Below are 23,310 nucleotides of genomic sequence, written 5' to 3' on the forward strand. Positions count from 1 at the left end.
TTTTTGACCCCACAAAATGGTTGTACGTAAAATTAATATGGAGGATCCTATCTTATTTTTCCTCTAATTTACTTGCTCGTAAAATTAATATTGATTTTATTAGTTATACTGCAAGTGAGAAAAATATTTTTTTTATGAAATTTGTAGTTGATTATGTAATTGAATAAGCAATCAATTAGTTACATTGAAAATATGTATTTAATAATATCGATAATAAAATAATTATTTAAGATTTTTAAAATATGAATTTTTTTATAAGATTATATATGTATTTTTATTTAAATGAAATCGACCCTACTAACTTAAGCTTTTGGCTTCATCATTGTTGGCACGTAATCGTGCATTTCACTGACACATATTACTGTATTGCATATAATTAATTAATATAAAATTATATTTAATTATTATGAATTTATAAATTTATAATGTAATAAAATTTCTTAAAAATTTAAGAATATAATAAGTTAAAATGGCAAGTTGAATGGCTTAATTGACTTCAATTATAATTGAGACACTAAAGCTCAGTATGAAATTGACCTTTAGATATATTTTTTTTTTAATAAGAAAATTCAACTTCCCCTTACTAAAGGGAAGAGGTGGCCGCAAGAAGGCGAGCAATGGCGCATGCGTGCTTTGTTTTGGATAAGTCCGCATTAATGGAAGGTGGGCTTAATGTACCTCCACTTCAACCGACCCCCATATTATCTATTCCCTTTTCCTCCAAATTTCTTTTCCAAAGTATTAGTTGAGCTTCCTTTGATAAGGATTCAAATGAGAAGTCACAATCCATCCATTTAATTCATTTCACTCCAAGTCATCAACTTCTCTTTTCTGTTTCTGAAATTCAACAAAATTTTATTAAAATTAAACTATATATATATATATATATATATATATATATATATATATATATATATATATTTCATTAACCAACACATTAAAATTAATTAATAAATATTTATGTTTTTTTTTATTTTTAACAATAAATAAAAATATTTTTTTAATGTTATATATTGAGAAAATTTTAATATTTTTTTAATTTAATATGCTCTAAATGTTAAAATTTTTAATTAATTTTTTTATATTATAACTAAATATCAAGAAATAGATTATTTCACTAAAAATATTTTTCTCCATAAATAAATTATTCTATGCAAATTTATCCTAAAATATATACTCTATATATGCAAAATAAATCGAGTCTTTTTTAAAATTTATTTCCAAGGGAATTTATATTTTCAGAGCACTCTTATAAAAATAAAATTTTAATTATTCTTTAAAGCATGAATCATTTTTTTAAATAATAAAATGAGAAAAAATTATTTAATACACTATGAGTATTAAATTTAAACTTTTTTTATTTATTTTTTTATAAATTATGAAAAACAAATCCCATATTTATGTGAGCGAGAAATCACATGGTCCCAATTTATTGTAAATTTTGCCCTAATCGAGATTCACGCCAACAACACTAAAAGCCGATAAATATAAATAAAAAAAAAATTACTTTCTTTTATAAGTTGACGTCAGAGTTGACAATGGTAGAAAAAGTGCTTGATAATTGGATACTTCGAAGTAAGTTCCATGTGAATACTGTTTGCAACTACTGCATCACATTAGCACGATCACGAATCAACACCGTCAATGCAGGTACAACGGCAAACGAAGACACAAAACTATCCAATATCGGCATATAGAAAATCAAAACCCAATAATCTTATCAAGAAAATATCAATCACATGCGGCCCCTGTTATCCCCAGTCGGCACCTATCCATGTTCACACGTATAAAAAAAGGTCCAAACTTCGCACCCGGTGACTTGCCAACCCACGACCTTTCTTCCAAACCAGAGCCGAAGAAAGAGGCCAAAAAAAGGACATGGGTATAGTAGAAGAAGCTCATAATGTGAAGGTCCTGGGCACAGGAGAGCAGGTGCTAGTTCTGGCTCATGGATTTGGCACCGATCAATCTGTTTGGAAGCACCTTGTCCCTCATCTTCTTGACGATTTCAAAGTTATTTTGTATGATAATATGGGTGCTGGTACTACAAATCCTGATTACTTCGATTTTGATAGATATTCCAGTCTCGAAGGCTATGCTTATGATTTGCTTGCCATTTTGGAGGAATTTCAAGTCGAATCTTGTATTTTAGTTGGCCACTCTGTTTCTGGTATGATTGGCGCTATTGCCTCCCTTAGCCGCCCAGATCTCTTCTCTAAAATCGTTATGATCTCTGCTTCTCCAAGGTAAATCTTCATTTTTAGCCCAATGATTTGTTTCTATACAAAATCATGGTTGAGTTTTACCACCCAATTGTGTTGCTGCAATGTGCATAGAGTAGGACAAGCATAAAACTTTGTGAAAAAAAAAAAAATCATGGCGAACTTTTCGAAGTGGCTAAAATAGAAGTTGATTATTGACTTTTATATTAAAATTGATACATCATGGCTAAGTTTGTGGTGGGTACTTAGAATTATATTATTTTTTAATTAGAGATTAATTAATTTTATGCTTAAAGATGCCTGTTGAAACTTGCTATTCATTGTTTAATATGATTTTATAATAGTATTACTTGGATCTTTGCTTATTTGGATCTTTGCATTTGTGGATTATCAGCCAGCCACCCTCCACTCGGTATCTTTGCATTTGTTTCTTTCGTAATTGGCTTGTTTCACGTGGGTTCATTAGAATAATGACATTATAACTTAAATAAAACTTAAGTAAAATCTTTTGGTGATTGTGTTAAACTTAAAACCTACCCTGTTCTATCACTTGCATAGGTATTTGAATGATGTGGACTACTATGGAGGATTTGAGCAAGACGATCTAAACCAACTATTTGAAGCAATGCAATCCAATTACAAGGCATGGTGCTCAGGGTTCGCCCCCCTAGCCGTGGGTGGAGACATGGACTCGGTGGCAGTTCAAGAATTTAGCCGCACCCTCTTCAACATGAGGCCAGACATAGCCCTAAGTGTAGCACAAAACATATTCCAAAGTGACATGAGACAAATTTTACATTTGGTCACTGTGCCTTGTCGCATCTTGCAAAGCATGAAGGACTTGGCTGTACCAGTGGTTGTGTCTGAATACTTGCATCAACACATTAGCGGTGAGTCGATCGTTGAAGTCATGCCATCAGATGGTCATTTGCCTCAACTGAGCTCGCCGGACGTTGTGATTCCAGTGCTTCTTAGGCATATTCGTTCTGATATTGCTGCCTAATTAAAATCTTTTATATATATGTACTCTTCATGTCTTTGTTATAATGGATTTTTGTGTTTGCTTAGGTTTTTAATTTCTTGTTGATGGAACTACTTTGATCGTTAATTAGTTTCCTGGAAAGGAAGTTGGCAAATGGATATGCCTTGATCGTAAGGTCCCCTGTATTTGTCTTGAAAAATTGTCATGGCTTGATGGTAAGGTGGCCTGTGTTTGTCTTTTTAAAGACTTTATAATAAAATGTGATATGTAAGGTGGTGTATTTTTATTGTTATTTTTTTATAATTATTTAATTAGATTCATACTCGAGATTTTATATTTTTTTAATGATTTTAAATTCTAATTCTATTGAGTTATAGTCTTTTTTATAATTAATAAATTTAATATTGAAAATATTAGCTAAGTTTGAGTTTGAATCAGGAGATTTTTATAGATATCTTACTAGTAGAATGAATTTAAATTAAAATTAATGATTTTAAATATTTAAAGATTGATTATGATTTGAAAATAATTATAAATTAAATTTTCGATTTAAAATTTAGTTTTAACATAGTAAAAATTTAATCCAAATGAATCCAAATTAAATGTGTATATATATATAAAAGAAAAATGTGAATAATCTTATCTTATTTTTTTATTTTTTTTTTATTTTGATTGAATAATATATTTTGATTTAATATTTATTTTTTAATTAGTGAATAATAATATATATATATATATGTAAAAAATTTATTAAGAGTTGAATCAAGGACGGAATTAAAATTTTAATTTTAGGGGTCAAAAATAAATATTAAAAAGAAATTAAATGAAATCTTAATGAAAATTATAGTACTTGGGCTTTGAACTTGGTTTAATTTCTAATAGAATCTCTTAAACTAAACTCTTCAAATTTCACAATGCCCGTCATCTCCTTTTTCTTGGTATGCCTTTGATCCAAATTTGTGAATGGTAAAATTCAATTGATTACTTTTTAAATATAAATTAATTATCATTTTGGTATGCTTTTGAAAAAGAACTTGCATTAACTTCAGAATTGGACAAGTTCTTTTTGCAACATCTATTCTTTTGATTTTTTTTTTATTAATTATAATTCATTTTTGGAGGACATTTATGGTGATAACAATTATAAGAACATCACCAATGGCAATCAGTGGTGGAAAAGGGCCGGGCTGTTGCCACTGCAATGGGTGTCACCGTTAACGTGTCGGTGGATGGTTGCAATGTTCGCAAATATATCTATTTTATCATGACTACTTATTGGATATATTAAAAATATTAAAAAATAATATTTTTTTTATAAAAAAAATTTATATAATTATAAAAAATAATATAAAAATATCGAGTGTATTTAATAATTTATCTTTAATTTTTATCATTAATTTTTCTTGAGCCTTCTAATTGTGTGATTGCAACAATGACAAGTGTTAAATATTGTTTAAACCAATTAAAGTTAGACCCTGAGGTTATAAAATAAAACAGCGTTTTTTTTTAATATTAATAAAAAATTATTAAAATTTTTTTTATTATTTTAAAATTTTTATGATAATAATATTATTAAACTTAATTTTAAATCAAATTTTAATACTTTTTAATTTATATATTTAAAAAAATATATTTTTTTTAATAACAATTTTAATGATAATATCAAACAGTCCCTTAACCGATACATCAATGATGCTATGCTAATTAGTGTCTAATTCTTTGTTACAACTTACATGTTTTTCCTTTTGTGTATATCAAGCATTATTGAGGACTCGCTGATCCAGCTAAGACTTGCGCGTCTCCTGCGATTCGCTCGGCTAGTAAATCCCCGATGTCAGTATATTAGAGATGTCGGTCCGCGGCACCTCTGCTATGTGATTCGGGTTCTTCTTGCCTGGCAAAGGTTTTTTGGAATTGGGCTTTGAGCCTTTCGATGTGCTGGGTTCATAAGATCCTTGTTTTGAGTTTGGGCAAAATTAATATCTGGGTTTGATCTTCATCTGTATGTGCCTGTTGATCAGGCTTGTTTTTTAAGCCTTTGTAAATTGGGCTCTAACCTTTGTACAGCTGCTCTCATTTTAATGAATATTACTATTTTTAGATAAATAAAAAAAAAAAAGCATTTTTGTGTTCTATGTAAACTATTGCATTTTTTCTTTTTTTTAATATATATATTGTTTGTTTCAGGTTTTTTTGGGTGGGGAACTATACAAACTATTGGGGCTTACACTATGGGTTTTTTTGGGATTTGTTTCAGGTATAATTTTAGTGCTTTGACATTAGGTTTAGAGGTCTAAAATTACTTTTCTAAATAAAAATATATTTTAAATGTTACTAAAAAAATAATTTTAAAAAAATAATTTTATTATTTTAATATTTTAATAATTAAAATTTATTAAATTTAATTTTAAATTTTTTTTTAATATTCTTTAATTAATATATATAAAAAAGTGATTTTATCGACAACAACGCTAAACAGGACTAGTCGGTTCTGCTGGTATTGGGACAATTCTCATATGGACCAGCTGGAAGCAATAGCCGTGCGTATTTGTATGTGATGTGAGATTTCTCTTATCTTCTAAATAGTCTGGAAAACACCTACTGTAAATATTACTTTATGTAAATTGCTGGATTTTAACATTAATTTATTGATAATGCCCTCTATTAGTGAGTTTGGTACGATGTGATACATGTAAAATCTAGATTAGGTATTATAATCTTTTGATCCTCATTAGATTACGGGTCATAAACTGTAACCCAGCTAATCAGCTAAATCATGCTTAAGAGGGAACAATCTTAGACTTTAAATCCTTAATTAACTCTGGAAAATTATACATTAATCGTAGATTATCATCAAGTATGGTCTCCTGATGCTCCGTTCTCAATTCTCATCTCATTTTCACACGTGCCAAATCAGAAGTGATACCTCCAGCTTCTCTCCTGCGTTTCGCCCTGTCTTGCTTGCTTGCTTCTCCCCCACCTCTTTCCGCCCAGTGATTCTTCTAGAATAGTGGGCATGCCTGCCAAAAAGCAAAAGCAAGTAAATGTGAATAAATAAATGAATGAAAATGCGGGTGTTAAATATGCATAGACCAACCAAGAATGCCTTTGATCACCATTGTCGTCATTTTGTCCTCTCCATTGGATTTGTCTACTTTTTCTTCAAATTTGTTTTTTGACTTCACACCTGCGAAAAGCCACGTGGCATTCATTTGCTTGTTGATCATGTGAGCTGCGTAGTATGGGATCTTAACATGCTTGGCTTGTTCAGACATCGTGTGACCATTGATGAACGTTAAACAATCCATCAAACTCTCCTTAGCCATCCCTTTCATGTCGTAAGCTTGTGATCTTCTCCATAGGCTCTTACTGTGAGGACTTTCGGCACTCGATAGGCTCAAAGCTCTAGTGGCGTCACTAATGGCTTCTTCTGGTTTTTTAAGCAACAAGTAACACTGAGCTCTGTTACTATAAAGAACTATCCTCTCTTTTCTCATCTTTAGTGGGCACAAATCCATAGCTTTCGTGTACTTGATGACAGCATTTTCAATGTAGCCAGACCAGAACAAATTGTTCCCTTCTTGTTTTAATGTGCGGACAAAATCTTTTCTCACTTTCAATTCCTGTTCAGAAATTAGCTCCTCTCTCTTTCTTCTTTCTACCTTCAATTCCCATGTCTCCTTTAATGCTTCCTCTGCACTTTGGCTCTTCAAACTCAATCCCCCATATTTGATCTTATGGTAATCTTGTAAAAGTGTCTGCGCGATTGCTTCTCCAATTTTGGTTCTTTCATTTAAGCTTCTTAGCTCTACCAAGTCAACCAGAAATGAAGCGGCGATGTCGAGGACTTTATATCTGGTATCTATGTCATTGAGCAGTAAGATAAGAGAATCTATAGCCATGTACTGCCAATCATCAGAAGATCTTGAAGTGTTGCAGAGACTCATTTTCACTTCTTCTAAATTTGCTATACTTTCTCTTCCAGTTTTGGTGTTGCATAAACTTCTTATGAGTCCAATCCCACCAGGTGATGTTCGATTCCCTAAGCCACCCCACATGCCACACAGATCCTTCAAGAAGTGTTTCTTGCAGATGAGACTAAGAGATCTTTCTTTACATGCAAAGCAGTTTAAGAGATACAGAGACCAGCACTGTAACTGGCTAGCCCATTCCTCTGCCTTTCTGTTCTCTAACTCTATCCCTCCAAGTCCTCTTGTGAGCAGGTCACGGTGGTACTCGAGTCTCTTGATATCCTTTACACCAAGAAATTTTTTATAGATTGTTTTAAGGCAATTGCAAGCTAACTCTTTGGCCAATTCTACGATCTCGTCTTCATGATCAGCAATGGCTTCAAAGGTCCTTTCATGGCTAGCCAGGTGACCTAGTGCTCGGACTGCAACTCTTTGCTCTACCCATGTGATCTTTCCTCTAAGAAGCTCCATCAGGGGCAAAACCGCGCCTGAGTTAACCGCTTTCTCTGCAAATTCAGCCTTGTTCATTGTGTAGGAACCAATGATATGAGCTGCATAGTAGGGAATATAGATATTTTGGTCTCTAAGAAGCCATTCTTTATCTTTGATGCCTCTGTATATCAGTTTCTTCATGCACTCAAAGATGCCAAGAGATGGGAATTCAGGGTCGTCAGGTTGAGTCATGGCAATGTTCCAGAGCCCACTTAAGACCAAGACATGTTCTTGGTCATCTCTGAGAGGCATTTCTTTGAAACACTGAGCCATTTTGGTTTTTCTGAGAGGTGGGTCTGGCTCATTCATGGTGCAAAAGAAGCAAAAAGGGTTGGTGCATATTGGGTCCGTGAGCATCTGTGATGACGAGCACTTGAGTGAATTATTTTGGTGTTCTGAATCCATTCAAGGTCCCAAAAATGGAGTTGGTACTCTAATCTAATTAAGGTTTTGGAATGATAATGGGCAACCAAAGATGCCAAGGTTGGTTTAAATTCTCTAGCACTGGAGTGACTGTCACAGACCACTAGTATAAGACTATGTTGATAGTTAATATAAATTTTTATAAAAAAATAAAGTGACCAGCAGCAGCTGCTAATGAATAAAGAAACAAACAAAATAACTGTGCTAAATCATAGCCACTGCTGGGGTAGACTGAAAGATTTTTAGCATAAATGCTAATTGAGATCCAGTTGGAATTAAAAATTACTTAGAAAATTGTGATTTCAAATACCAGTTCTTTCAGAGGAACATTCCAATGCAAGCAAAGTCAATTGGGCTAAAAATAGTTGATGGACCACAATCCTTTTATGGGACAATGCACATTATCAACTCATGAGCACTAAGGTGAAGAACCCATGAAAAGCACAAAGTTCAAGAACTTGCATATGGTATGGAATTTGAATTGCAGAGCTATAGGATATAGAATTATGTACAAACCAGTCGTGATGCTCTCCATTTCTTAGATACCTTCAGAGCTAAGAAACTTTATTAGTTATCGTCGTTGGTCCCCTCCATATGAAGCCAATCAAATAGCCTTGTATTGAAATGTACACCAACTCTCTGTGTGTGTATATATATATATTAACAATTTCACTGGAATATGAAGATTAAAGCCACTTTTCGGTTTGTTTACAACTAAAAGCTAAGTAGAAATCCCAAAATATATGATTTTTCAAGTACAAAGTGTGTTGGTCTCAAGAAAATACGGCCATTGTCATTACTCAAATTATGGGCCGGATCGGCATTAGGATTTAGATCAGCATAATACCCCCGAAATCCGTAATAAGTCAAACTAAACTCTAACCCATCATTAAGCCCATATTGAGCCCAATTTCAAGAAAACAACTGAACATAGTCCGACTATAAAATAGACCATCCAACGGAGAGTTTACAGCTCACCTGACCTATAATATCAAAACAATCCAATTGGGGAGCTCAGCTCATCCATCAATCATCCACAGTCCAAAATAAAATCAATGGGAGCTCAGCTCTCTCATCCATCATAGGTATCCAACCACGCGATTACACATGTATAAAGTTTATAAATTTCAATCCCAAATTAATAAATATTATAGTCCCAAATTAAATGATATGTTTCTACACATGCGGAGAACTAGAATTTATATTTTGATAGTATAAAATATAAAAATAATAACAAGTAGACCTGCGAAGAATGAAAGTAGGTTAAACACAAAGAAAAAACTATCTTGTAACTTGAAAAAATAGTGAACAGGAGTGAGTGTTCGACTCAGAGAGTAAATATTTATTTTATATATAATTTCTATAACTATTTAATTCTAATGCATTTTTAGAAATGAAATGCATCATCTTCATACAAGTTATATAAACTAAGTCATGTCACATCAAAGATAATCTGGAGTACGCTTGCACCTGTGTCAAATCCATAATCACACATACATATATAGGGAGCTGATCTCCCTACCCAGCTCTCTTAGTTCTAATATCTGTCAATAAGATCAACTCAAAGCTGGACTTTCTCTTATTATCCAAATACGGGGGCCAGCGAGATCAACTCAAAGTCGTGCCTACCCCAACTTATCCATAATAAGGATCGAGTCCTAGCGAGTCTGGCTCTCTACCCGTCCTACCCATATCTATATACACCACATACACACCAACTCATACACATAACTCCAAATTATCAAAATACAGCAACCAAAGTAATATCTTCAAGTATAAATGTAAAACAGGGTATGTCTACTATTTAACTACATAAATATAAGTATAAGTGATACATGAGCATGCTAGAAATATAATAGTATTGAAATTATAAATAAAATAAATATCTACTCATAACACTTTAAATGTCACTGCGGTGGCTGGGCGGAGGAATAAGACTATTCTGGCTCACCTAAATAATATATTAAAATTTATCAATAAACAACTTGAAACAAAGCTGTGGAGAATCAAAAGACAGCCCTAAGATTTTGCTGAAAATCCGACAGAGTTTCTCCCATACCTAGGACCTATCTAACCCTGTAAATTAATCCAAGTAACACTTCTAAGTCACACATCCCACATCAATGTCATATCCACGTCATATGGCCCCTCCTGTCCTCTCCAAAACAATAAATGCTCACAATTGAGAACATTACATTTTAGTCCCTGAAACTAACTCTTTTGCAAAAATTATCCAAACGAGCTCTAAAAATTTTAAAATTTTGCCTCGCAGTCCTTAGCAATGTTATCAAACTAATGCAAAAGGAATTATAATTTTCTGACCTATCACAAATATTTTATGTATTTTTAATATAATTCAGGCACTAGGTAATTAAAAAAACTTAGGGTTCGGGTTTACCTACTCCAATTCCGACACTTGGGACGCGTCCAGAGCACTTGAAAATGATAAAGTAGCCTATAACCTCGATTCGGTTCTGAAATATTTCTGGCAGCTTGTTTGTCTGGCCTGAAATTGCAAACTCAAACAACTGTCGAATTTTCAAGAAACGAAAGTATCTACGTGAAGCCCACAGCACCAAGAGTTAGAAAAAATTATTTACAGAATTAATTAAGCTCATTTAAAGCTCAAAAAATCACAGTAAAATCCACCAAAATTTTGGTGTCAGAAAATTTTGAAATTTATATCCTCGCGAAGCTCTCGTCATGTAGAGCATGCCGGTACTCTCTGATTTCCCGTAGGATTTTCAACTTGAGAGAAATTTAGCCCAAAAGTTAAAATGGGCTAAAACTTATCGAGCAAAAATTAAACAATCTACTTGATGAAAATTAGTGTTTTTGGTGTCTATGGAAAGTTTTCGATGAGTAGAAGGTGTTTGAAATAAAACTTGATCCGATTGGTTGACTGGATTGACTGGATTTTGGCCGGAAAAGTTGGGTGTCGCACTGCGCCCATAAGGACTTTTGGGGGCGTTTTTCCAGCGTTTCAAGTGGCAACCAACGACGGAGAAGGGTGAAGGTGGTGCACTGGCGTATGGGGGAGGGCTGGGTGGCGACGGTCGGTTGTAAGGAGTAGAGAGGAGAGAGAAATTGTGAAGGGAAGTGAGGAAGAGGAGACGCGAAGCGGGAGAAAGGAGGAGAAAAAGGGAGATCCAATTCGACCAATCCGACTCTGTCTGGTTCGGTTCAATTCGGACTATCCTATTCTGGAAACCCAAAATTAAATTTTTACTCTATCCTGTGATAAAAAACGAGGCTCAAAATTTTGGAAAAAATTTCAAAAATCTTAGAAAAATTTTTAGAATCCAAATATATTTTTACTTTTGTCACGTGATCTTTAAATTAGTTTTTAAAAATTAACAAAGTTTATCGACTTTGAAAAATCAAATTCAATTTATAAAATTTCAAAAAACTTCAAATAAATTCTTAAAATTTTAATCAAATAAAATATTAATATTTACACATAAAATAAGTATTTTTTTAAAAAAAATTAAGGGTGATACAGCCACTATATGCAATCTCTATAACTACATCAAAAGCATGATTAGTCCCATATTTTAAACTATTGGAAGTTAATTGGAACTTAGTTTAATAATTATTAAAGCGCACTCTTTTAATGTGTCATTGTGATCATAAGCAACACATAGTTTATACATAGTTCACATCTTGACATGTGTACATGCCAAAAAACCAATATGCTATATATATATAATGGTGGATATATCAAATTTAAAAAAAAAAATACAATATAACTTTGGACAAAAAAAAATGTTTCAAATTAAAGCAGTTAACATGGAATAATTTATTAATTAGAATTTAAATTTAAAAATTAAATTATTATTAAAAATAAATTAAAATTTAATATATAAATGTAATTATGTTTTAAGGACTTAATTATAAATTATCCTATTTTCATTATGGGAAAGTGAAGATTTCACCATGGGTTTCAAGTCTGGCCTCTTGGGCTTGGCTCTTCCTGTAAATGTAAATATTGAGCTTGGATTTAGTAGCTTCTATAAAGAACTTGGAAAATGGTCCTTTTATATAATAGTAGGCAGAAAATGGTCTTTATGAATGAATAAGTAAATTAATAATATTTAGGATAAGAAAAAATAAGAGATAAAAGAAATGTAACTTGGCAGTTTAAAAATGGATGGTAAAATAATCTTTTTATTTTCTTTTTTTTATATTTTTCTTAAAAATAGTAAAAGTGTTGTCTCTTTTAATATAAGTATAATTTTTACGAATAATTTTTATAACTTATCTTTAGCTTCGTTTTACTTTTGTGTTTTCATTTTAATTTATTACTAAAAAATTCTTGAATTTTAATTTTGTTTCAGATGAATCCCTCTCACATGCTATAGGTATTCGAATTTAAAAAAAAAAAAAGAAATTGTCTTTTTACTTCATTTCCTCTCATACTTAAAAACACCTGACATTTTAACCATTATCTGAACTTATCACAAAAACATTAATACCATCATAATGATTTGCTCTTAAAAGAAGAAAAATTTATCATTCATCGAAAAGTGATGAAATTACATTTGTAGATGTCATATTGTAACTTATGATGATTTTTTTTTTTTAACTGAAAACCTACTATTTTAGGTTAGGAATATTTTGCTGTGAAATAAAATTAAAATTTAAGAATTTTTTAATAATAAATTGAAGTTAAAGGATAGAAGCGAAATACAAAATAAAGTTCGTGCATTAACGGTAAAATTATCCTAATTTTTAGAATTTATAAACCATTGAGACTAGGGCCAAAATTGGGCCAGGCTTCAGCCCAATATTATTTGACCCATAAGCTTCAACTCAGCCCAAATTTCACAAGCTTCAACCTTAATCAATGGTGAAGATTATAAATAAATAAACCATCAAGCAATTGCAATTAAAAAAAAATGGTTACCCACCTAATGCAAAGCATATCAAAAGAAAAGATATATCAGATATTCAATCTTATTTAATTTAAAGATAAATTATGGATTTTTTTTTTAAATAAGGAAACATACAGAGTGTTAAGTAGATTTAAGACAGGAACAAGTTGGCATTCAAATAGGATAAATTTTTGGGAATATCTTATTTGTTGGCATTCAAAGTGGCCTGACACTGGTTGTTACTCACATGAAAATTGAGTTGGAGCCTTGGAATTGGACCCATTTAAATCATATAATTATGCAATTGCTTCCCAACAACTCCTACATGGAGGACACACTACCCTCTATTTGGAATTTCATTTTAACTTATCTATTTTTTTTTAAATATTATTTACGATAATATTTAAAAAAAATTATGTAATTATTTAAAATTTTATAATTAATATATAATAAATATAATTTAAAACTGATTTTACTAAAAAAATATTGATTCTTTATTGATTAAATTAAAATTGATCACCACTACATATCAATGGAATTAAAGTGGAGTGTAACCTTGTAATTGCCAAATTGTTGAAACTTCTTTTTAAACAAAGTGAACCAAATGAAGCTATAATCTCTTGCAAGAAATTAATTATTGTTCCTCAGATCTGAAAGGCGATAAGATTCAAAGCAGGAGTTGTCTCAGTTCAAAACTGGGTCATCCCCACAACCTGAAAGTTGACGTCCGTGATATATCTGAAAAATACAAACATCTGGGAGCACTCTCTAGAGCCTAATTTGCAGTGAGAGAGACCTCTCCCTGACCCCTGCTTGTTGGCTGTTCCTAGCCATAAAAGCTCTCGTAACTTTCTTTTATGGGTTGAGAAAGTGTATTGATTATAATCAATAAATTAGTATTATTATTTTTATATTTAATAATTATTTTTATTAAATATATTTATTTTAATTATTTATAAAAAATTAATTATTAATAATTAATAAAATAAAATTCTCAAAAAAAAATAAAAAGTAAATAAAATAAAATTCATTTTCTCTTAATTATTTTTTTAACTGCAACAACCATTGCATCAAACAGTCCCAAAGGCATAAAAAATGCAAACAGGATCTAAGATCCTGAGGAACCAGAACAATCCAATTACGGGGAAGATCGCCTCTTAAACTATCTGCTACTCTAATAGCCTTCCCTCTAACTAACTAAAGAAAAAGAAAGCTGATTGCGCTAAAAGAAGCTTGAATCTCCCATCTTGGCTCATGATGAGAATTGTCTACCAGCGAATGCAGTATAGAGAATCAGTTTCAATGATCACCGACGAAACTGCCTCCCTTGGATCTAGCCAATTTGAAGAGAAATTAAGAGAAAAATAAATAAAACTACTTTTTTTATCGTATAATGATTTATTTTAATTTTAAATAAAAAGGATTAAAGAGATATTTTATTATTTAAAAAATTATTTTTTTGTCTCTTATTTTTTTTTAATATCTAAATAAAAATAAATTTCCATTCTTATTCGTTTTTCTATTTTCTTTCTCCATAATAAAGTTTTCAATCATAAACCAAATAAAAGAAAATAAATAAATAAAAACAAAAAAAATGGGTAAGTACTGGCACGCTTATCGAGACAGCTTTCCAGGAGGCCCCATTTTTATGACGGTGGAGCCAAAATCCAACTAAAGTTACCATACTTCCACTACAATTATTGTCAATTACCCACATGGCCTTCCATTATTGGTTTGTGAAAATGGCATCGTCCCCACCAAAAATCATCACAGCTGTATCAATTCTCCTTGAGCCAAAAAACACCACACCCATCAGAGGGAATCCTTTTGACGCCATTGTGTGTAATAAAGCCACGGCCAAAGCAGATTACTAACGTGTCTTCTCTAACCAAATTACTTCTTAATCACATGCACTTAAGGGACCATATGTGGGCCCCCTCCATACTGTGTCGAGCGCCACGTTACTAAGCTTCTACGTGTTCGATGCCATTTTACGTGGGGTCCATTTGTTTTGGTCCGTCTGTTTATGAGTTAATCAAACGGCTATTAGTGTGGTGGGTCCCTTCTTTTTAAACCATCTCGATCAATCTAAACTTGTCCGTTACTCTTTTTTTAAAACTAAAAAAGGGGCTTTTAAATATACGTTCTTGTCAGTGGTGGTGGGTGTTGCTTTTCGATTCGCACTCCCTTAGTTTCTTCTTTCTTGTTCTCTCTCTGAAAATGGATCGCAAAAGCGTGTTTACTGTGGCATTAATGTGCGTTATCGTCGCTAGTGTCGGTGGCCAAGCTCCGACGTCGGCTCCTACTGCTACTCCGGTGACTCCGGCAGCCCCTGTGGCTACTCCGGTAACTCCTGCAGCGCCCGTGACCGCACCAGCTAAGGCTCCTGCAAAACCTAAATCGCCTGCTCCAGTATCTTCACCACCCGCTGCTTCTCCGTCTAAACAGACTGTGCCAGCTCCGGTTCAGACTCCATTGGCTACGCCACCACCTGCCGTCACTCCGGTTAGCTCACCACCTGCTGTCACTCCGGTCAGCTCACCACCTGCTGTCACTCCGGTTAGCTCTCCACCTGCTCCAGTTCCAGTGAGCTCTCCACCAGCTAAATCTCCTGCCAAATCTCCTCCAGCACCTGCGCCAGTGACTTCACCAACAAGTTCTCCTCCGGAAAACGCTCCTCCTGCTCCAGTGGTTTCACCAACGGCAGAGGTTCCTGCGCCGACTACCAGCAAGAAGAAGCCTAAGAAGCACATTGCTCCAGCTCCTGGTCCTGACTTGTCGAGCCCACCTGCTCCGCCAACTGAGGCACCTGGACCGAGCGCTGAAGCCAACTCACCTGGACCCTCTGTGGCTGATGAGGTACGTTCTAGTGCCTTTCTTAATTGTTTACGACTTAGGTTACTGTCTAACATGCACTGGAGCGCAATGCACTCCCAGATCTAAAACTTTAAAAGATCCGCGGTCCACCATTGGTTTTTCCCTCCATCACTAGAAAAAGATCTTCGCATAGCTACTGTTTGCAATAGCGAAAACTGACTAAGTTTTCTAAATGAGCCGATCATTGTGATTCGAGTGAAGCCACTGTTGAAAGGTTAAACGGTCGGTGGGTGCTACTTCGTAACTGAGAAGTGTGAAGCAAGCTTGGTGCTTCTTAATTACCGGTTCTGGTTTGTTTCTAACGAGAGGGTTGACGAACGCGGCATTTCAGCGCGTGAGATGCTCGCTCTAGTAATGAGTTGTGAACCAGAGTCAATTCTGTTTTCAGTAGTGGATCTGGATGATATGAAGTATGAACACGGGTCTACTAAGTTCTATCATTTACACGATTGCACAAGATGACTGATGCGAATTCCGCTTATGAAACATGTTGGACCGTTCAGACTGATGACTGTGATTAGTATTTTCCTAATTTAATTGATTTGGTACGAGTAGATTACTACTGAGGCCTGAATAACAAATTAGAAATTTAGATAAAGCTTAATTTCGATTGATTTTTAGTTTGTGAAAAGTGAAATGTTGAATTTGTTGAACCAATCGCAGAGCGGAGCAGAGACGATAAAGAGCCTGCAGAAGATGGTTGGAGGGCTGGCAGTGGGATGGGCAATCTGCACTTTGGTCTTCTAGAGAGAGAAGTTTATCATGTGACACTGCAGCTGCTGCTGCTTCCCCTGTTATATTATTTTAATTGTTTGCCCCCATTTTCTCTTATTTATTACGGGACACACATTTGATATATTTTTTATTTTATTTTACCATTGTTTGGTTAAATTATTATTGTCATCGTAGTGGCCACTGGTTTTGGTGATTTCTGCCTGGGGATTACCACATTTGCTTTTGTATTCAGTATTCTTTGAGAGAGATTTGTGGGGGAAACTCTGTATTTTTGAAGTTCTCTATTCACCGTCATTTTGGATCCTTCCAATAGGACCCTTCTCTTTCTCTTGTGTTTGCTTTTTTGCTTTGATCTTTCTTTTCTTGACAACCTCTTATCTTTACGCGTTTCGCTTTCTTCTTCCTCAGGTTGTCTTTATTCCTTGATTGTTTCACAATTATGAATAAGTGTACTATTTTTCCCACCACTCATAAAAGAAAAGCAACCACAAAGAAATTTTTATTCAACACATCGCGTTTGAAATTTATGATTTTTATAGAATGCAAAATACTATTGAATTTACATAAGAAATGATTTTAAACTTAAAATAAATCTAATCAAAATTAATGAGATTTTGCAAGAAATGAATTCAAATTAAGTCTTGAATGACCTTTGAAAATTATAAGTCTATTTATTTTTTGCCACGTGGATAAAAACTTCTTGAAATTTATAGAAATCTGTAATCCAATGACACTGTGGTCAACACTACTGGCTGAGGTGCATTCACGTGTTCTCGTCTCAAAGTTCACGATTTAAGCTTATTTTTAGATTAAATTTTATTAAAAATTCATCATATTGTTTTTATTAATTTTGGAACAATCCAAGAGGTTCATCTTAATTTATATTATTGCTTTACTTAAACGTTAAAAAATTCAGATTTTTATGATAATTTTTCAATATTTTTACAATAATAATAATTATTCAGAATTTCTTTAAAATTCAGATTTTAAATAATAATAATAATAATAATATCAATAATGATTTTGTATAAAATATTTTTAATGTGATAAAAATAGTTGTTATTCATAAGCATAAATGTTAATATTTAACTTAAAAGATAATTAAAGGTAATAAAAATTAAATTAATTTAAATTCATTATTGATTTATTCCAAATAAAAGAATTCTATTATCAATAGAAATAAATTGATTTCTATTTTAAAAAAAAAAAAGACAATTAGCTTCGATGGACATAGGGGTGTGCAAACGGTCGGTTTGGTTTCGAACCGAATCGAACCGATAAAATTAAAAATAAGAAATTTTAAAAATAGAATCAAATCGATTAATAAGAGAAAATTAAATCGAACCAAACCAATAAATATCGGTTCGGTTTGATTTTAAACCGATTAAATTGAAATTTATAAATTAAGCATTTGATTTTCAACTGGATTCGGTTCGATTTTAAACAGATCAAACCTAAATCTTAGGGTTCGGTTCGGTTTTCTTTAATTTCTTTGACATATATATTAATAATTTTGGTTCGATTTGATTTTTTTTTTTTAATTTTTTATGAAAATAACCTAACGGAACTAATTAACCAAAATTATTAAAAATTATATCAAACAGAATCGATTAATTTTAAAACTGAACTGATTAAATCAAATTGGCTAAATTCGATTCAATTTTTCAATTTAAACCGAAAACTGCTTTTACCGAATTGGACAAGTAGCATCTTACATTATCATAAGGACTTTCCTGTCATAGTGATTTTTCCATTTTTATGGATATTATTAGAATTGCCCTTTTAAAGTCTTTTCTTTTGAATGAATTAAAATAAAAATTTCAATAAAACAATAAAGGGCATGAGATCCAGTTCCACGAGACAAACACCGTCCTTGACTACAGCTTGCTCCCGCTCGATGTTATGCTTGTTTCCAATCAATTCTCATTAGTCTCCTCAATCATCTCCAATAACAATGATAGGGTTGAATAATTCCTTAACCTTCCCTTGATTTTTGAAAATTCTTTGTCCCTATATTCTTATTCTCTCTTTATCATCTTACAGACTCTAGAAAATTAGAAATGAATAAAATTTTGTAATCCCTGACCATGAGGTTAGCCTTGTTTGTTTGGTATTGTACAACTTTCTTGACCCATGCAAACTTGAATCATGGAGAACGCAATGGGACGTTATGCTCTTAGAGAATGTGCTATACCCGAAATATTAGGAGCATGTTATTTTTGTGGCTTTTGAATTTTAGATATATTTTTTATGGATTCAAATTGTGACCCGACTCGAAAGTTTCGCACTATAATTCGATTGGGATATAAAAAGTAAAATATGGTTTGAGAGTTCTCATTAATTGTATCTTACTCTTTTCTTTTCATGATAGTAAAACTTTTTCTCTTATCTTACTCGTGAACATAGACTTTACGGTTAAATCACGTTAAATTCTGTATTTTTTTTTTTCATTTCAATACTTTGATTGTGCGATTTGTGTATGTCTTAAATTTACGTACTTGTTATAACGGTGTCTTTTCTTTTTCTCTAGTATGAGAGTTTCGTTCTGAGGCTAGGCCTTGATATTCTGTTGTTTCCTCTGCCCCTCCAGGTTGAGGGAGATCACCTCTCCCTCCCCAATTAGTGGGTCTCCCTCCCTATCAGTGGGTAGGGTTATAAATAATTTTTGACGATAGGGGTAACAAGTGGTGAGTAGTGAGGAATTCTTTTACACTGCCCTGTGTTTTAGTCCTGTGTTTTCGATTATTTGTTTTTGCTTTATTTGGGTTTTTTTTTTTTTTTTTTGGTGTTAGTATTATAGGTTTTATGGCACATGAGGGATGATTTTTGCAAATCTGCTAAGTTTGTGAGGTTCAGAGTCTTCATCACTCTTTGCATAGGTATATGTTTCGTTTTTTATCCATTATGGCATGGAACAATCGTCTGGCGTGACAACTTGCGGATTGTGATACAGCAGATCGGTTTGAAAGGTGCGAATGTGACACAGAAGAGACTCATCATTAATGTTCTATGCTTTATTGTGGTGTCGAGGCAAAACTTTGTTATGAGGCCTGCATGTCGCTTCTCATGTTTTATCGACCCGAGGTTATGCAAGCTTCTTTTGTTTTTTGGACCCCTGTAATCTGTGCTAAAGAACTCTTAGTTTTTGAATCTGTGCTGCCTTCTTGTGTTGTTGGAAAGTCCTTCTCTTGGCTGGAGCTATGCTGTCAAGGTCCACTTTAACTCTGCATCTGCGACATTGGTTCAAGTTGGCAGCTAGATCTTTGATTCGAGTCATCCTTGCCTGTTTAAGTATGCTGCCCTGGTTTTTAGTCAATTTTGCTTGGGCCTTTTTAGAAATCGGATCCTTTATATAATAGTTAGGTTTTTTGGCCTTTGACCCTTTTATCTATTTATAATCTTGAGTCTTTTTAGATAATTATAACTCTTTATATTAGCTTTATTTGGAAAGAATTATTTACAAGAATATGGCCATGGCAATGGCTATATCTTCACCATAAGCAATGCCAAAAATATGGATATAAGCGCTTCAAGGAACTCAATTGTGGAACATCCCTAATGCAGGGCAAACCTATGAAGAATTTTAGGACTACAAAGAAAAAAATTTAAGACTTAAAAATATTTTAGGTGTTTTGGTTTTCTATTAGATTTAAGGTTTCCTGTTTTGTGATAGGATTTGATGCTTACATAAATCAACCTAATTTTCTCTTGATATTAGGCTATATTGTGATTGATCCAATGAGTAAGATTACTTTGAAATAAATTTGTGTGTTTTAGTACATTGCCAACAGATCGTTGAGGCTCTGGAAACAAGTTACTTTTCATTGATACTGTTTCTACTTTATACCAATTGGGCTAGCCTGGAAACCATGCTTGGATTAGGCCTAATATGATTGGGTATTGTAATGGCCTTTAAAGGAACAAATCCAAACCAATTTACACAAGCCCAAAATTCCCACAAATATTTTTTAATATTCAACTTAACATGTAAAAAAAAAAAAAAAATTATATAATATACTTTCAGTCCCTTAATCAGAACAGGCCATTGACGTATGCTCCTAGATTTTGCTAGCACTTATCTAAAGCACGGCATCAATATTCAATCATGGAAATTTTGAAGTTACGTACGCACTTAATTAAAAAGGACAATGATTAAATGAGTAACGTTTTAAATAATAGCACATTGTCTGAGTAAAAGACTAAACTAGGTCTTAAATAGAGGCATTGGCTAAATATTTTATTTTATTTTCTTAATTACTTGTTAATTATGGTATTTACTAATTCAACTCTTAATTTTAAGCCATCACACAACCCCAATTATCATTTGTCAAACGAAATTGTTTTTCTATAGACTTGGCAAACCCAGTTTCTTTTGTCACGACCCAACCTATGGGCCGGACCGGCACTAGGACCTGGGCCAGCCTAAAGCCCCCGAGGCCCGTAGTAAGCCTAACTGTTCATTAACCCAACTCTAAGGCCCATTTGGGCCCAATTTCAAGAAACCAAACGGACAGAGTCCGGCCATAAAATGGACTTTCCAACGGGGAGTTTTCGACTCACCCGACCTGTAAACATAATAAATACTCAATTGGGAGCTCACCCTCCACATACTCATATCCTCATAAAATAAATGGGAGCTCGGCTCCTCATCCAATCCATCAAACATACATATCATTATATGTTTACAGTCCAACATGATAATAATATTACGACCATAATCAAATTAATACTTCTAACACTTGCGGAAATTCTAGGAGTATATAAAATTACACATATCTTGATAAACTACCTGCGAAGGAGAAAAGCAGGTTAACCAAAAATAAAATCCTCCTGTAGCCTGAAAAAAAATATTGAACAGGAGTGAGCGTTCGACTCAGAGAGTAAAATATCAATTTTAACCATAATCTCTATAACTTTCTAAATCTAATGCACCCTGTAGAGTGAAATGCAACATCCACATCATTTTCACATCATAACATCAAAAAGGTAATTTGGAGCACTCACGCACCCTGTAACATCAATCATAATATATGGGCCGATCCCTATACACTCTCTTAAATCCAACTCGTGCCGTGAAGAACTCATTTCGGACTTCCACTTAAATACCAAATCGGGTCCCAATGAAGAACTCAAGCGTGTCTACCCAAGGACCGGTCCCAGAAGAACTCAAGCCGTGACTGCCCCGTCCTATCCATAGTCCACACCACATCACACGCACGCCAACGCACGCACACTGCTCCAAATTACCACAACAACATACATGGCACTTTAACATTTATCAATGCATCAAAAATCGTGCCTAGAGTTTAACTACATAAATATATGCATATAAGTGATGCATGGGCATGAACCGAATATAATAATATCGAAATTACAATTAAAATTAATATTCTACTCACAGCACTTGACGGTGGTCACCGAGGCGGTGGCGGAGGAAGAAAGGCATCTGGCTCACGACAATTTTATTACAATCATTTAATAAATTTGACTCCATACAAACAAGGAAAAAGACCAAATACGTCCTAATTCGTGCCGAAAATCCGGCAGAGTCTCCCCTATACCTAGGACCTACCCAACCTGCAAAAGGGCTTAAAACACACTTCTATATCCACATATCCACAACTCAATCACGTCACACAGCCCCTCCTGGGCCCATTAAATCAATCATTCATCACAATATGTAAAATTTCAATTTAGTCCTTATAATTGATCATTTTTGCAAAAACTGCTCAAATAAGCTCTAAAAATTATAAAACTCTGCCTCGCGGTCCTTAGAAATATTACTAAGCTATTGCAAAAAGAATCGTAATTTTCTAAGCTACCACGAATATTTTATGGATTTTTAATCCTATTTAAGCACTAGAAAATTACGAAAAAGCAAGGTTCGGGTTTACCTTTGCCGATTCCGATTTCAGGAACGCGCTCGGGATGCCTGACAATGGTGGGGTAGCCAAAACCTCGATCCAATTCGGAGACTTTTCCGGTAGCTGGTCTGTCTGGCCGGAAATTCACAGATCCGGACAACTGTCGAATTTCCGCGAATTGAGGATACCTACACGAAGCCCAATAATAATATATAAAAAATCAGGGGTGTTACATTCTCCCCCCCTTACAAAAAATTCGTCCTCGAATTTTACACAAGGCAGAATAAAGTACATGATTACACATTGAACAGATAAGGGTACTTGCTACGCATGTCCCGTTCTGACTCCCAGGTGCACTCTTCCACTGACTGGCTCCTCCACAAAACCTTAACCATAAGGATCTGTTTTGATCTTAGCTGTCTCACTTGGTAGTCCACTATGGCTACAGGTTGCTCCTCAAATGTCAAGTTCTCCTTTAGTTCTATTACATCCGACTGTAGTACATGAGAAGGATCGGGAATGTATTTCCTGAGCATAGAGATGTGAAACACGGGATGAACGTGAGAAAGGTTGGGTGGTAGCTCCAACCGGTAGGCAACTGCTCCAACTCTATCCGTAACCTCAAAAGGTCCAATATACCGAGGTGCCAACTTGCCCTTCTTTCCAAATCTCATGACTCCCTTCATTGGAAAAACCTTCAGGAATACATAGTCGCCCACTGCAAACTCCACATCCCTCCGTCTGGGGTCTACATAACTCTTACGCCTCGAAAAAGTTTGATCGTTCTCGATTAAAGGAACTATCTCAAGTGTACCGCACTAGGTCTACATCATGCACCTTCGCTTCCCCATTTCCGTCCTACAGGAGAGA

General features: G+C 33.8%; 3 protein-coding genes across 4 annotated transcripts; 2 read left to right on the plus strand and 1 right to left on the minus strand.

Moving 5' to 3' along the window:
- Positions 1–1,653: 1,653 nt before the first annotated feature.
- Positions 1,654–3,484, plus strand: LOC110637991 (probable esterase KAI2). Its single transcript, XM_021788379.2, has 2 exons — positions 1,654–2,246; positions 2,781–3,484. Exons 1-2 carry the CDS (start codon positions 1,879–1,881, stop codon positions 3,223–3,225), a joined length of 813 nt encoding a protein of 270 aa, XP_021644071.1. The 5' UTR covers positions 1,654–1,878; the 3' UTR covers positions 3,226–3,484.
- Positions 3,485–5,908: 2,424 nt separating this feature from the next.
- LOC110637989 (uncharacterized) lies at positions 5,909–8,183 on the minus strand. 2 transcript variants are annotated; one of them, XM_058154449.1, is made up of 2 exons: positions 6,302–8,183; positions 5,909–6,224 (listed from the first exon to the last, which is right to left on the minus strand). In XM_058154449.1, the coding sequence occupies exons 1-2, from the start codon at positions 8,070–8,072 to the stop codon at positions 6,118–6,120; spliced, it is 1,878 nt and encodes a 625-aa protein (XP_058010432.1). In that variant the 5' UTR covers positions 8,073–8,183; the 3' UTR covers positions 5,909–6,117. The 2 variants fall into 2 exon arrangements, with proteins under 2 accessions (XP_058010432.1, XP_058010433.1); XM_058154450.1 differs by having other exon boundaries at positions 6,321–8,182.
- Positions 8,184–15,106: 6,923 nt separating this feature from the next.
- Positions 15,107–16,903, plus strand: LOC110637990 (lysine-rich arabinogalactan protein 18). The gene is made up of 2 exons (XM_021788378.2): positions 15,107–15,823; positions 16,505–16,903. Exons 1-2 carry the CDS (start codon positions 15,185–15,187, stop codon positions 16,586–16,588), a joined length of 723 nt encoding a protein of 240 aa, XP_021644070.2. The 5' UTR covers positions 15,107–15,184; the 3' UTR covers positions 16,589–16,903.
- The last annotated feature ends 6,407 nt before the right edge of the window (positions 16,904–23,310 follow it).

This window comes from Hevea brasiliensis, chromosome 10 (assembly GCF_030052815.1).
Source record: "Hevea brasiliensis isolate MT/VB/25A 57/8 chromosome 10, ASM3005281v1, whole genome shotgun sequence".
Lineage (NCBI taxonomy): Eukaryota > Viridiplantae > Streptophyta > Magnoliopsida > Malpighiales > Euphorbiaceae > Hevea > Hevea brasiliensis.